Source organism: Platalea leucorodia (genome assembly GCF_965183815.1).
Source record: "Platalea leucorodia genome assembly, chromosome: 7".
Taxonomy (NCBI): domain Eukaryota; kingdom Metazoa; phylum Chordata; class Aves; order Pelecaniformes; family Threskiornithidae; genus Platalea; species Platalea leucorodia.
In genome coordinates, this window is record NC_138829.1 from 63,262,157 (window position 1) to 63,276,233 (window position 14,077).

The window sequence follows — 14,077 nt, forward strand, 5'->3', positions numbered from 1 at the left end:
GGATACCACAAGAGAAAAAAGTAACGCCTTTTAATGTGCACTGATTTGCTGGCCAGCTTCTTGGAATTGTGTGTATCAGTGATACACACAAAAAAATCCAGCTACAGAAAGCAAAACAAATACAAAGTATTGAAGTCTCTACAACATTTTCACTTAAAATCCCTAACTCAGTAGCAAACAGTGCTGGGTATTTCCTCAAGTATTACAAGTTTGGAGTGCCTTTCTCTTAATTTTCATGTATATTAACAACATATGTTTTGTGATTTCTCAATCTTCTCAAGTGGAATAAATTTGATGAGATTAATCCATCTCCCAAAGGAGTGAAAAAGTTTTTAGTGGACAGAACAACAGATGACATGGCATAATTTTTTTTATATTCTTCATTACAATGCACAACAGTCCTCCTGTAATCTCAACTCTCTGGTGAACCAATAATTGCAAAGCTAGGGAACAGCTACTGCAAGGACAGGACACTATTCTGACCAGGTAAGTAACACCACTGATCAAGTAACAAACTGTATCAGCATCCACAGACAACTTTAAACATTCACAAAGATTCCCTTTCAAAAGCATATGTATCAGTCAGGTATGAGTGTTTCACATCAGTTAAGTATTTTTCTAGGGCATTGTGCTTAAGATGGAATTCAGAAAAGCAGTTGCATATATTCCACATTATACGTATTATTTTCAATCAGGATCACAACATCTGATGCTCATCATCTTCATCCAACACACCTTTTATGCATACAAATGAGGATCAGTTCCGTAAACAATCAAAAAATTTAGAAAGAGTACTGGGGCCCAGCATACCAACTCTGCAATATCCAGTCTTTTATAGGCTGCCATTGCCAGGGCTGCACAGGTAAGAAAAGATAGCCTCCTTCAGCATCAGCTCCCTTAGATGACACCATATCCTTCATATGTTCAGTGGCTACATTAGCCACTTTGCAGCAACACAGTAGGAGAATGGCAAGAAGGTCCCCCTAGCTAACTCATTCTCTTATCAGAACTCTGCAAAGCAGAACACCGTAGGGCTAGCTGTATGTACAATTTAGATACTATCCACAATCCCTCCATCTTCCATGCTTTGATTTTGTTTCTTTTTTACCATCATCTCCACAATCAGATGCCTCACTGAGCAGCAGTACCAACTGGAGACTGGAATCATCAGGACACACATCCATCTCTTGCTTTCTTTTAAGCACCAGTTTTAGCCTGTGCTCGTCTTTGATGGAGAACACTGCTAACCCACACGAGGTTCTGAAGAACCACTGCTCAAACAAGATGCACAGACTTTTAAGCACAAGCTGACAGCTGCTCCAGTTGTGGCAATGTGGCTGAGTTCAGAAACACTCCTGCTGCCGCCTTGTAATTCTTTTCTCTTTTGCCTCACATTAGAAATGGGAAACGCTGCGTCCACACAGACTTCCCTCAGGGCAAACTTGACAGTACAGAAATGGCAGAAATCCTTACCCCAGTGAAGGATAAGAGGTCTATGGAGGAGAAACAGATGAACTCCAGCTGCGATATATGCCTTTATAGTTGTTTCTAGTTTCAAGGTAGAAAAGGCTTCTCATGTTTGAGATTCTTTCACAGCATGAAAATTTGTTAACACTAACATATTAGATATTGAATTTGATTCAGGTGAGACAACAGACCAAACTCCCCAGTGGGAGTCAGTGGCTCACTGACTCAAGTTTCTTTGAAATTGCAAGTAACTATGCACTAGATATTTAATTCAGAAGTGTCCACACAAGAGCCACAAAACACTTCCCAACAGCTTATAGCAAACTTCAGATCCTCAGTATGAAAAAGCAAAAACCACAAAACTTATCCCATGCTAGAAAAGAAAAAGTAGGAGAGAAGAAGGGCTGCTAAGCAGGTTGAAATGGACAATTATTCTTGCAGTCTCCTGATAGTGATAGGAGGTCTCTTTTGTATACGTTCAGGTAGAGCAGTCATCTGGGCTGCCATTAATCACTTGATAATGTTGCTTGCTCATACCTTGCTACATTCACAAAACACATTTCCAAAATTTCTACGGCTTCTCAGGTAAGAGAAAAGCTACACAAACTCCCTCAGGTGGAATTTCAGAAACCTTCACAGCATCGCTGCGGCAAAAGTAGAACATTATTCCACAGAAAGACATTAAAATGACAAAGGCAAGAGTGAGACTGTCCATTTACAAGCAGCTATTCTCCCGGCCCCTGTGTTATGTATATAAATAAACGGCACTTTAAATTTAGCATGTGCTTTTGAAGAGCCAGAGATAAGTGGCATTCAGTGTGAAATTAATACCTTTGAGCGGAGGTTAGAGATGTTTGATAAACTCTTTGCTGCCAACTAAAACCAAAACTAAACCACAGCTGCACAAGATAAAGAGAAACGAATCTGACACATTAAAACTTGGGTCATATTTAGCGGGGTATCTTAATTTGTTTTGTTTCCCTCCAACCCAACCAGAGAAATAATTCTACAGATAAATTCTGTGTGACTGGAAACAGCTGCTGTGAAATAAGCCGACACAAAATTAGAGTACAGAGCAAATATGTTTTAGCTGAATTATTCTGCAATGTCGCATTTAATTTTAAACTTTTTAATACCCCTTATTATATTTAGAAATTGCAGGGTCAGCTATGAAGTATAATTAACACGCTGTTTAAAAGGGCTTGACTACTGGATGCCTCTGTAAGACACACACACTAGGGTGAAAACTGAGGACTATTGCTTCTGATAGTAGCAAATCTATAAAATCATGGTTCTGCTCACCTCTGTCAACCCTAAACTCAGTCTTGAAAGTAGCAGTTGGCCAGCTGCAGTCTATAAGAAAGGCTCTACCTCTGTCACCCATAGCTTTTTTCCACTTCTGTAAAAATACTAATTGCAATTTCATTTGAGGCATTATACACTGTAAGAGCATGTTGTAGTAGCCATGACATTCAGAGATACAATTACAATAAGATTAATTTCGTTCAGCCACTGTCAGTTTGGAGAACTGCGTCACTCTGAAGCAATTAGGTTACCACAGCACAACTGCGTATGCATAAACAAGAGCAAAATAAAGATAGACTGTTGGAGTACATAAGAGTGGTTTATTCACTAGAAAGATGCATTTGGACAGTGAAGGCAAGGAGTTCAGGAAGACACTCAAAGACATTACCCAATTTAAGCAGCAGTTGTAGTCTAATAGCATAAAGAAAATATACAGATAAATTTCATTCTGATGTTTGAAATTGTGTTTGTATTGAAAATTAGTAAAATTTACAGTAAAAGGAGCTGAAATAGGGTTAAAGCATTAGAATTCAAGTCAGCATCCAGTTTGACTGAAAGCAACCCCTCTTCATCTTGACAAATTGGATTAACGCTTATTCAGGACAATCTGAAATAATTTTCTAAATGGCTCAATTAGCAAACCAAAAATGCTGTTTATTTCCTACAGCTTTACTTATAACAGCCATTCTCTTTGCTTTGTATACACAGGTTTGCGACTTTCAACAGGCCAGAAACCTAATCACATCTTGGGGTAGTTAATAATTCAGGGCATACTTAACACAATGATTCTCAACTTTTCCATCAGATTAGAATCCTTTTCCATCTCAGCAGGAACGTTTCCTATCACTTAGCAATACAACAAAGGCTTCCAGGCCAATAAAGCTCAACTTTTCCACCTAAGGGGGCCACACACCTTGTTGCAGCAGCAGCAGAATTTCACAGGTCATAGCCTCACCCTGATCACAGGGCCAGACCTACTGGGTACTTAGAAGTCCTATCAATGCAAATGCACTCAAAAGTTTTGTTGCTTTCCAGGAGTCAGGCTGACTGTGCATGTCCTGCAATAATTTAAGCAGCTTCATCCTCGTATTTGACATGTAATGGAAAGTGCTGAAGGCCTCTCAGGAAGGCGGCTGCTGGGAGCAGGCTCCATCTGTAGCAATTAGATGCCGCACAGACCCGTTTAGATTTTCAGGTAGTACAAGACTGCTTAGGCCTTCTGTACACAAGACACTTACAATTATGGGTGAACGGGCATGAGAAGGCCACAGATGGTAAAAACAGCAGCTGGTGCCTCTCTGGCTTGCAACCTCTGCCAGAAACTGCTCTCTTTAAGCTATCTTTTAATCTCTAAAGAAAACTTCAGAAGATAAATAAGTCAAAAAACAAACACACCCCAAACATATTATGTCACTGCAGGTAAATTACTTATGCATAGTTATCAAATATTCCACTAGCAATGTTATGGAGAGCAAACAGTTTTCTAACGCTGCCTGGATTTCAAATTCTCCTAAGTCAATGTGGAACATAAAGTCTTTTTTCAGTCAGCAATGTATAAATCTTGGACATAGTAATCCTCCCTTGCCAGGTAATCCTCTCCTGCTAGTTGGTCCCCTTACAGAACCACTGAGTAGGGCAACACATGGCAATTCGTATGAATTACTGTCTTCCATAATTGCTTTCCTTCCCAGCTCCCACCTGCTGCTCACTACCACGAAATGGATGCTGTGCATATGATTGCCTGTTTCATATTCTTCTGCTTAACCAATATGGTATAAAGCAAAGCTTCTTTGATGTCCAGAACTCTCCACATCTGAAGGGGAGTCAGGATTAGAATTTTCTCCAATGCATGTCATTTTTTGCACTATTTATTATGTAACCACAAGGGGAAAGGCTTATTTGAGGAAAATGCCCTGTCCCTTGCCTTTCCCTCCCAAGTCCCATGAATGCATAAAATCACCAAGGGTGATCATCTAAGTGTTCACAGCACCCCTGATACTACTGAGCTGACAGTCTCCTCCGCCACATGAACGAGGAAAGAGAAGAGCTCTGGTAGGCCTCATGTGGCCATGCCAGTCCAGCTCCTGTGGAAAGGAAAGGGTTAAGTGAATGCCAATTGTAATGTATGCTTCTGGAAGGGACTTTGTGCCTTGATTAAAGCCAAACAGCAACCTTTGAAGTATAATGAGAGAGGGGAAAAGAAACCACATCCCAAAAATGCATAATCATATTCCTCTCCGAATTCAAAGGATCAGTGATACGGCCTGTGCTGTAAGCATGCTGATTTCAGGTCAAAAGCTCAGGTGTATGACAGCATACCATAGACAAAAAAGAAAACAAGCTAATGAAAGAAACTCACCTCAGCTTTGTTCTGTTTCTCTTCATATTCACTCTGTTCCTTTTCCATACCAACCAGCTTAATCTTCAGGTCTGAAACTTCAGCCATTAGATCTAATTTCTCAGTCTCCAGTGATGTTCGACTTAGCAACTCCTGAAAGCAAAGCAGAACATTTTATCTAGTTCTTTAGTTCAACACTGGCAGAATGCTATGTGATTTACTGGCAGACCCATAGAGAAGTCTCTACCCCGGTGTTTAACGCTTTCAATACGAAAGTAAAATTATTCTTTTCTTCAAAAGTCACACTTGCTACTCCTTTACAATGCAAAAAAAAAAAAAAAAAAGCAGCAAGATAGATTTGATGTAAGCATTTACTGCAGGCAGAAAAAGTAACAAAAAAAAAAAATAATGGAGCAACTGGCAAATTCATGTGAAAGCAAATTTCTCTGCCTCTCTTCATGGCACGTATACTTTGAACTGTTTGAACTGAGTGTTTCTTGAGTTCTGCAGCTATTTTCACCTAAACATTCTCCTGTGTTAATCACTAAACCACTTTGTTCCCCTCCCTATCTCAAGAAAATGTGTGGTAGAGTTAATCCCCAGACATGACATGAAATCAGAAAACAATACTAAGGCTGAACAAACACAAACCTACATAATGCCATAGAGACCTTCATGTGACACATTACAAAACAGCTGGCTACTTCCTGAAATACTCATCGGACAAAGCTACATTTCAGTATCACAATGAGGCATTCTAGAACTTCTTATCGTGCGTTATTCAATAAAGGATATATTACAGAATGAGCACCCTAACCAAAACAGAGTACCAAAGACAAGCAACATTTCTGCAGTCGTGCTAATAGTACTTAAAAGTTTACACCATGTAGTACTTGTTAACTTTTGAAGGCTACACACTGAGGGAACAGCACTGAATGAAAAGTGGTATGCCCTAACTGGAATCTAAAAGGCTATGTCTAAACTGAGTAACAGTGTTAACAAGAAACAATTGGCCATGACTTTCACTTGTGTGCCCTGAGTTTGTTTTTCAGACTGCAGAGAAAGGCATACTTTGGACAGAATGGTATCACTGTGTTTGGAAAACATTCAGTATTCACATCTTCATTGCATCTTTCAGTTTTCAAGAAAGCCAAAGCAAAAAAAATCTTCCAAAATTTAACAGTGTATTATATACATAAGATGCTTCTGTTGGCTTCCAAGAAAAAAAAAAAAATCCATTCAACAGTTTAATTAGGCACTTGGAAAGTTAGGTATTGATTTTTAGTAAGGCTTAATTTTTGCAAAAGAACCTAGGTTTCTAAATGGTTAAAAAATTTTATGGTCATTCGTAACACACATTGGTGTTTTGATCATATGAAATGGACTGAGGAATCACAGCAGATTCTGCTTTGAATTACATGGAAGTGACTTAACTGAAGTTGGCATAGTTATTCTGGATCTATGCTGATGTTACCGAGTGATCAGAAACTGCCCTGTCCATCACCCTTTTCTCATCTCTTCCTTTTCCACGAACTGTATAGTATGTTGTAGACTATGGCTTGGAGCCAAGGAAGCCACAAAGGCTATTTTAAAAATTATACAGTTAAAGTTTATTTGGAACCCAAATCTGCTCTACATGTAAATTGTTTTAGTCTGGTGAGGAATACTGCCCAAATTAAAAATAGTACTAAACTTGCATCTGCATTGCAACACCAATTATCTAAGCCACCCACTATTCCCAGTGCCATGCCCATTCCTGCTGACATTGACAATGATATTTGTGTATGGATGGGAAAATAAACAGAAACATAGCCTCATGGTTTGTGTTTTTGTTTTTTTTTTTTTTTTTTTTTTCCTTTCCTCTGAATGAATTAAATCAAGCACTAATTAGGAAAAGATAGTGCACTGACTTCTTTTTATTGAGAAACTCTAAGAGGCAGTCACCTAATGAAATCCCAGTAGTAGCTGCTTTCTACAAAGGTGATTACAAATTACCATTATAATTACAAATAACTCCTCTATCTTCCAGAAAACCACTGATTTGCACAAGTTCCAGAGGCACATTCCAGTCCAGACTGGAACAGGATCTATACAGCTGTTAACATAGCAGACATTTGCAGATTAAGACATAGCTATAAATGAGAACTTTGATATGAAATAAAGTTACTGAACATCAAAAAGGCTAGCAGGATGAAGTGACTTTGGCCCCATGGACAGACTCTATTCACTGTCGAACTGAAACAACATTTAGAATTTTTTTTGACGCTGACACGGTGTTCCATGATACGACAGGAAGATTTCTTAATAAGGCAAGGAGACATGGCATCCCTCTAGACATTTTTAACAAAAGATCTATCCTTTGAGTGCACCATCTAGCATTACTCCTTACTTTTTCTATAGACTTCCAAATTACACTTAGTTATGCAATGGAGAGTAATACCTCACTCCTCTCATTCTGAGTTCAGTAGCTCGACGTGAACACTAAGGTGCTACCTGGTATAAGTGGGCATGAAGGCAGCTGACTTTTTTTTTTTTTTTTTAATCAACTAAAACAAAATTTTAGTTTTCTCTGAAGCTGGAGAATCAGATCCTCAGCTAGTGTAAACTGGCATAAAACTCTTGCCTTAAAATAGACAAAATAGCTAACTATCCCTAGTTTGTTTTCAATGGAGCTACACTGATTTAAAACAGCTGACAATTTCTCTTGCATCTAGAGAGTCTAACTTTTGCTTTGAAAGAAAGTGCCGTTTAAAGTAAATGTCCCCTCTTGAAATGGTAACATCTGGAAGCAATTATTTTCATCTTCAAGCAGATGCTCACAGTGAACAGCTCATTAAGAATGTGACCCATTTTGTTACAGAGAAATTATAGTGTATTTCAGCGGTATGATGCAACTTGAATTCAGCCAGAATAAATATGCAATTGTAAGAAAAGAAAATACAAATTTATGTTATTGGTTTTAAAGCAAAAAAGATAATATAAGACAGGCAAAATGGTAATTTGGGCTGTAGCAGCTTTATGAGGATCTTAAAGAGCTGAAATACAGAAAAGAACATATTCTAGGGAATCTTATTTATAAACAAGATACTTGCTTTTAATTTTAAAATGTATTATAATTTTGTTTATCAAAGTTTTTTTTTTGAAAACCAACTTTTAACTTTAAAAATTAAGGAAAAAACCTATTTTAGAGTAGAATAATTACAAAAATGAGTCATGCAGAAGCTACAATACGCATGTACCAGACAGATCAATGAACCGCAAACTATTTCCAAACACAACTGTATTTTTAAAATTCACACTGTATACTTTTAAAATATTTAATCATGCTTTTCAATATTCCCAATGAAACTGAAGCACATGCTGTATATCTCACTTTCACATTTTGTTGTCTTGGAAATACATAATTCTTATAAAGCTGCTTATAAAATTTAACATGACAGAAAATAGCTTAGAAAGAGGACACTATAACTATTCTAGGCTGCCAGCTGCAAGCACAGAAAATTCCAGGGTATTCAGCACTCCACAAAACAGAAGAAACAATCATGCCATACACTGATTGAGAAACCATAAGTAAGATTTTAGTCAAGTGGGGAAAAAAAAAAAAAACAACAAAGATCCCATTTTGCATTTGTGCACCGTAAAAATACAACACTCAAAAAATTTCATACTTTTCACCCTTATTAAAATAGTTGAGACAGACAGACAGACCAAGCTACCTACCTGGTAAGCAAAATTCAGCAAGAACCTCTGCTAATGAGGACTGCACTTTTCAAGTGCTGTGTGTCAGCTGTGGTAGAAGTAAGATCTTTGCTTAACTGAAAACACAGCTGAGAGCAATGTACATGTGTAATCACCATGAAATAGTGCAAGTCAGTAGCAGAGAGTGAATTACAGCCCTCCAATTCATCATTTGCCCATTATATAGTTAAGCAACAGAAAGGACAGAACTTCCCATTGCACTGCCAATTTGAACAGCCCTTTGCATATGCCTGACAAGCAGATTTGTCCCTATGTTAACTGTAAAATGACAAAGCAGTGTAATGCTCACCTGTATAGATAAGCTGCACAACTTGAGAGCACGCTCTGAAAACCGTATGCCTCACAACCAGAGCAGCACAGAGCACGCTTCAAAATCCGAAACACTAAGCTAGCTGCTGGCAAGAAGTTACTGCATGCTATAAACAAGTGCTGAAATTCATCTAAGATCAGATAACTCAGGCAATTGAAAGTTGAAGGCATGATCCTTGCCAGCCAGCAAAGTTCCTGAGAAGCAAACAGATACACACCAGATTTATACTCTGCAACCAAGATAGGATTCTGGCTCCCCTGAGTATAAGACAACTGCAAAACCAGAACAGGTACACACTAAACTGCATTGCATTCAAGTTCCTACTCTCATACAGCTCCTCCCTGCATTCTTTTAATCCACTTGTTTTTAAAAGATTCTCCATTGTGCCTCACAAAGGGCACTGCCTGGCATACTTTCTCCTGCTCCTTGCACCCAGGCAGAAGTTGGCCATAAACTGACACGAGAAACAGAAATTCACTCCTGTTTGCATTCAAGCATTTCAGTTTCTATGTGTATTTTTAAGACAGAAAGAATCCTAAAGCCAAGTGCTTTGTATTTTGCCAGAGAATTTACTTGGTAGAAGACACAATCACGTTTACACAATGCAACCATCTGACAAGAGTCCCTTGGATTGCCTCTTGCAATTATGCATCAGAAATAAGATGGAAGGCGGAAACACACAGTCAAAACACATCTAGGATTTGGTACAGGTCAGGTACAGGAAAGACATTGCCACATGGACCAGCATTTTGATTGGCAAAGCAAACTGTATGCTGTTATACTTTATGCCACAGAGCTTCAATGGGAACTAGTATCTGTTAAATAAATCAAATACAGCACTGGAATAGAACACTTACTCATGATAATTACCATAACAAATGCACTTAAAAGAACTGTGGAGGTGAAATCTGTATGTGCAGAAAATTCACTCTTCAAACTGACTTAACACAGCTGTCAAGATTGACAGCATAGATTCCATATCACCAATGTGTTTACATTATGCATGGCTGGTACCTTCTGTTATGGGACAATTTAGGCCACTTTATAGAGCAAAAATTATTTTTGCTTTCCAATTCTGTTCTACAATTGTACACAGTACAAGTGAGAGAAAAGTTGATAGCAAGTGTATAGGAGGTTCCCCCAAGGCTAACATAGTAGATGTTCAAGACCGTCTCTTCTCTTAAAAAAATATTTCCTTCTTTAAATTGACTGGAAGAAAGTACTTAGAAATGCCACAAACTAACTTAGAATAAGACACATACACATCATTCTTCTCTAAAATTGGCTGCAATTTTACATTTTAAAGCAGCTGATATACTGGAAATGAACTGTCACAGCATAAATTGTCTTCATAGGATAATTCTAGGATTATTTTTTTTTATTTCAAGACATTCATTACAATGTGGTAAGGGGCAAGGCAGGTACCTATTCACACAGGCTGGCATTTCCATATTCTTTACACATTTGATGGCAAAACAGAAACACTGGAAGGCAATTCAGGGAGACCAAACTGGCATCTTGCTCCCAGTCATGCTCCAAAATATTTTCTCTTAACATTTACTATGAAGGATGACCAGGGAAATGTGTTTTTCGGCCTAAACCAGAACCATAGTTAAGGACTGATTTAAAGTTTTGCCATTGACTTTCACGAGTTTTCAAAGGATCTATTTTGTTTTAAAGGAAGAAAATGCAAACACCTTCAAGGTGAAAAATGCTTTTTCTTCATTAGAGTCTGTAGTGGAACAAGTATCCTTACAAAACCAAAATGTTGAGTTTGACACTGTAAGCATCACACCTCATGAAAATATACATGCATTATCTGTAACTGTGCATACCAGAGCACCTCTACATCTGTTACATAGGATTCTCTTGTTTCTCAAATGCTGCTGAGCCATATTTTCTTTGGCTGTGGTTTCATAAACAGCTAGGTCAAATGCACATATCACCATTGCCCTTATGCCACTCCTTGACCTTTTCTGTGAGCTGTTTCAACTCACTAATCCAGCAGAAAAACATCCCCTTCTTTTTAAACCCCAAGTTAGTTTTCTCCCAGTCATTGAGGAAAAAGTCTGATGAGCGTGAGTCAGTATAAAGTAAGTTGCAGAAGCACATGGCCAGGAGCAGGAAGAAGGACGACAGGAGAATGAGACCGTCTCCTTTTTGTAGCAGGAACCTTTAGACTGGCTCAACTCATTTCTTGAAAGTTCACATTTCAACTAAGGGATATTGCACTGTCCTCTTAGAGTGATGAAGAATCATGATTTTCTGCAAAGCAGCAGCAGTCTGTTGCTACTATTCCACATTCAAGATGTCCACCCTAAATGCTGAAGAGCCATTTTACGTAATTTGTATAAAGTTTATTTTAGCTGTTGTTTCAAAAGTGTTTCCATGATCACTTTGTAGCAGGGTTCAAAACAACTGCACATAAATCATAAGCCAGAAGGATTTTAGCCTGAACCCCACCCTGACGAAGTGGACAAGTCTCTGCTAGCATAGATTCAGCAAAAACTATTTTGCAGGGTAGCATTACATACCCTTTCTGTTGTGGAACTACCAGATATTGTCATTAAATTATCTTAACGAAGTGTATGATTTTTGGTTTTATTGTAGCATTTTGGGCACAGAATTAATTAGGAGTCACTCTTCTTACAGTTCCCAAAATTAAAAAGACAAGGCTTATCCTGGACTCAGGTATATGGTTTCTACTAATATACATTAAAGAATTTTCAAGCTAGGGCAATTATCTCTATAATTTCATTTTCCATTTAGAAGAAGCAGTCAACTTAAGTTCACAAAGGTAAAAATCAGTGGAGTTCAATATATTGTAAATAAGCAAGCAGAACCATGAAATAAAATTGGATTTACATGCACAAGACAATAGAAGTCTTTCTGAAAAGCAAGAATATTTATATAGGTACATAGAGATAGATGATTTTTTCTTATTAGAAATAAGTTAGTTTACTGTAAAAATAAATAAGTATTGTCTTGAAAGACCCACTAAATAGTTTTGACTGGAAAAACTCAGTGACAACACTAGTATCTTTCATCTCTCTGCTAAGCATCGTGAGCACTGGTAGAGGACGCTGGCAACAACCGGCTGAGAAGATCTGAACCCAACCCTCCCCAAAACCTGATTGATCCATCAGTCCACTGAAGTCCCCGAGGCCAGATACTTACTCTACTTTTGACAAATTAACTGCAAGAATTAACTGTTGGCCACATATCTTACATGCACGTCCTAATCATCACATTATCAGGTCATTCTCTTCTCTCCAAAACTCAACTCGTTCCCTGTAGAGCGCAATCTTTTCAACAAGATGAACTGAGAAAAGAACCTTCAAAATAAATTATAGACAAATAAGGCCCTCTGCTGAGCCATAATAAATGTATAATTTCTCTGACTGTTGAGATTTTGAGAGATCTAACTTGGGTTTCCCATATCTCACTGTCTACTGGGGGATGTAATTCATGTGAGAAAGACACCACAACTACCATTCCCTCATCATCCTCCAGTATTTCACTGAATTTGCTCTTCTTACTGTTCACAAAACTAAAATGTTAACTCAACACCAATTTTTCTGATTCCAGTGAGAAAATAAATTATAAATATCTCAGTTCCACACTGAATTTATTTCTTAATTTTGGTTCAGCTATTGAAAGTACGTCACTCACACTAAAATTAAAATACTAAGCATATGTGTTTGTGTACGTGTCTGTGCAAAGTTCAAATGGACAAACTCATAGGATTAAAATGAAACACAAATCTTTACCAAGTTGTGGCCTAGGTAATTCTTTCTACCAAAAAAAACCCCAACCCAAACTCAAGCTATCACATATGCTGCAAGCATGAGAGATCAATCACTCAGAAATTTAGCAATCAACAAGCAAGCTTGTCAGTATTTCTGTAAGTTATGTTCAAATACAAGGTCTCGAAACTACAATACAAAACAATCAACAAATTTGAACTTATTGCTAGCTATTTAATATGTGTACAGAAAAGAAAATAAATTTGAAATTACTCCCATTTGGCAACACAGCTGCTCAAAGTGATCTCAAAATTTAGATTTAAGGTTTATGTTAAACATATTTGGAGATTCCTGACTTCCTTAGCTTTAGTACAGACTTTTGTAGCTTATCACTTTAGGATCAGCTTTGTAAGCAATTTGTGCACGTGCCTAATACCAGATGGGTAGATTTAAACATTTTCACTGAAATAGCAATGTACATGCATTATTATATTCTATTTTCAGATGCCTCAGTGCTCTGTTAAATCAGGCTTTAAATTCACAGTTTCCTCAGAAGACTATCAGAGCAGAAAATTTTAAGTCAGAGAAACAATAAACAGTTTTAGCAGAAGTCACAGAACAACTATCTAGTTGTAGATTGACATAGGAAACTTCTACACTCTATTGTGAATGTCTTCCTGATCTTTGAAAACAGATTTTCATAACTTAAATACTTACTGTTCTTTGAATTTCACTTCAGATCTCACTGAAAACCTAAATGCACTCGCTATTTGCATTTTTAAAAATGTCCCCTCATTTAAGTATGAGAAGAAAACTTTTCCCAGCTGGAAGCATTCTGGGCTGCAAAAGTTGTGTGAGACCAAGGTTTTTTTGGAGAAGCTTGGAGAATTATAACTTTAAAAGGTTTAGGATACAAGTTTACCTTATAGAAACTGCTACTGTTTACATACATATGTACATGGATCCTTATCATAGAAAAATAAATTTATATAGATTAACACAACTGTAATTTATAAGTCTATATATATATTAACACAACTATAATTTAAAGCTATGAATAGTTCATAGAAAGACTTGCATATTTCACATAGACTAAAATAGTAAATTTTTAACACAACATTTTGGGTGGGGAGAGGAAATAAGTTCATCAAG

General features: G+C 37.5%; 1 protein-coding gene across 1 annotated transcript in view; it reads right to left on the reverse strand.

The window, feature by feature from the left end:
- Positions 1–14,077, reverse strand: part of PPFIBP2 (PPFIA binding protein 2) — a gene marked incomplete at its 3' end in the record, with an annotated part of 89,038 nt that overhangs the window by 31,039 nt on the left and 43,922 nt on the right. Inside the window, exon 5 of the mRNA XM_082316846.1 lies at positions 5,132–5,263. Coding sequence (XP_082172972.1) covers positions 5,132–5,263 — 132 coding nt within the window. The remainder of the gene's footprint in view (positions 1–5,131; positions 5,264–14,077) is intronic.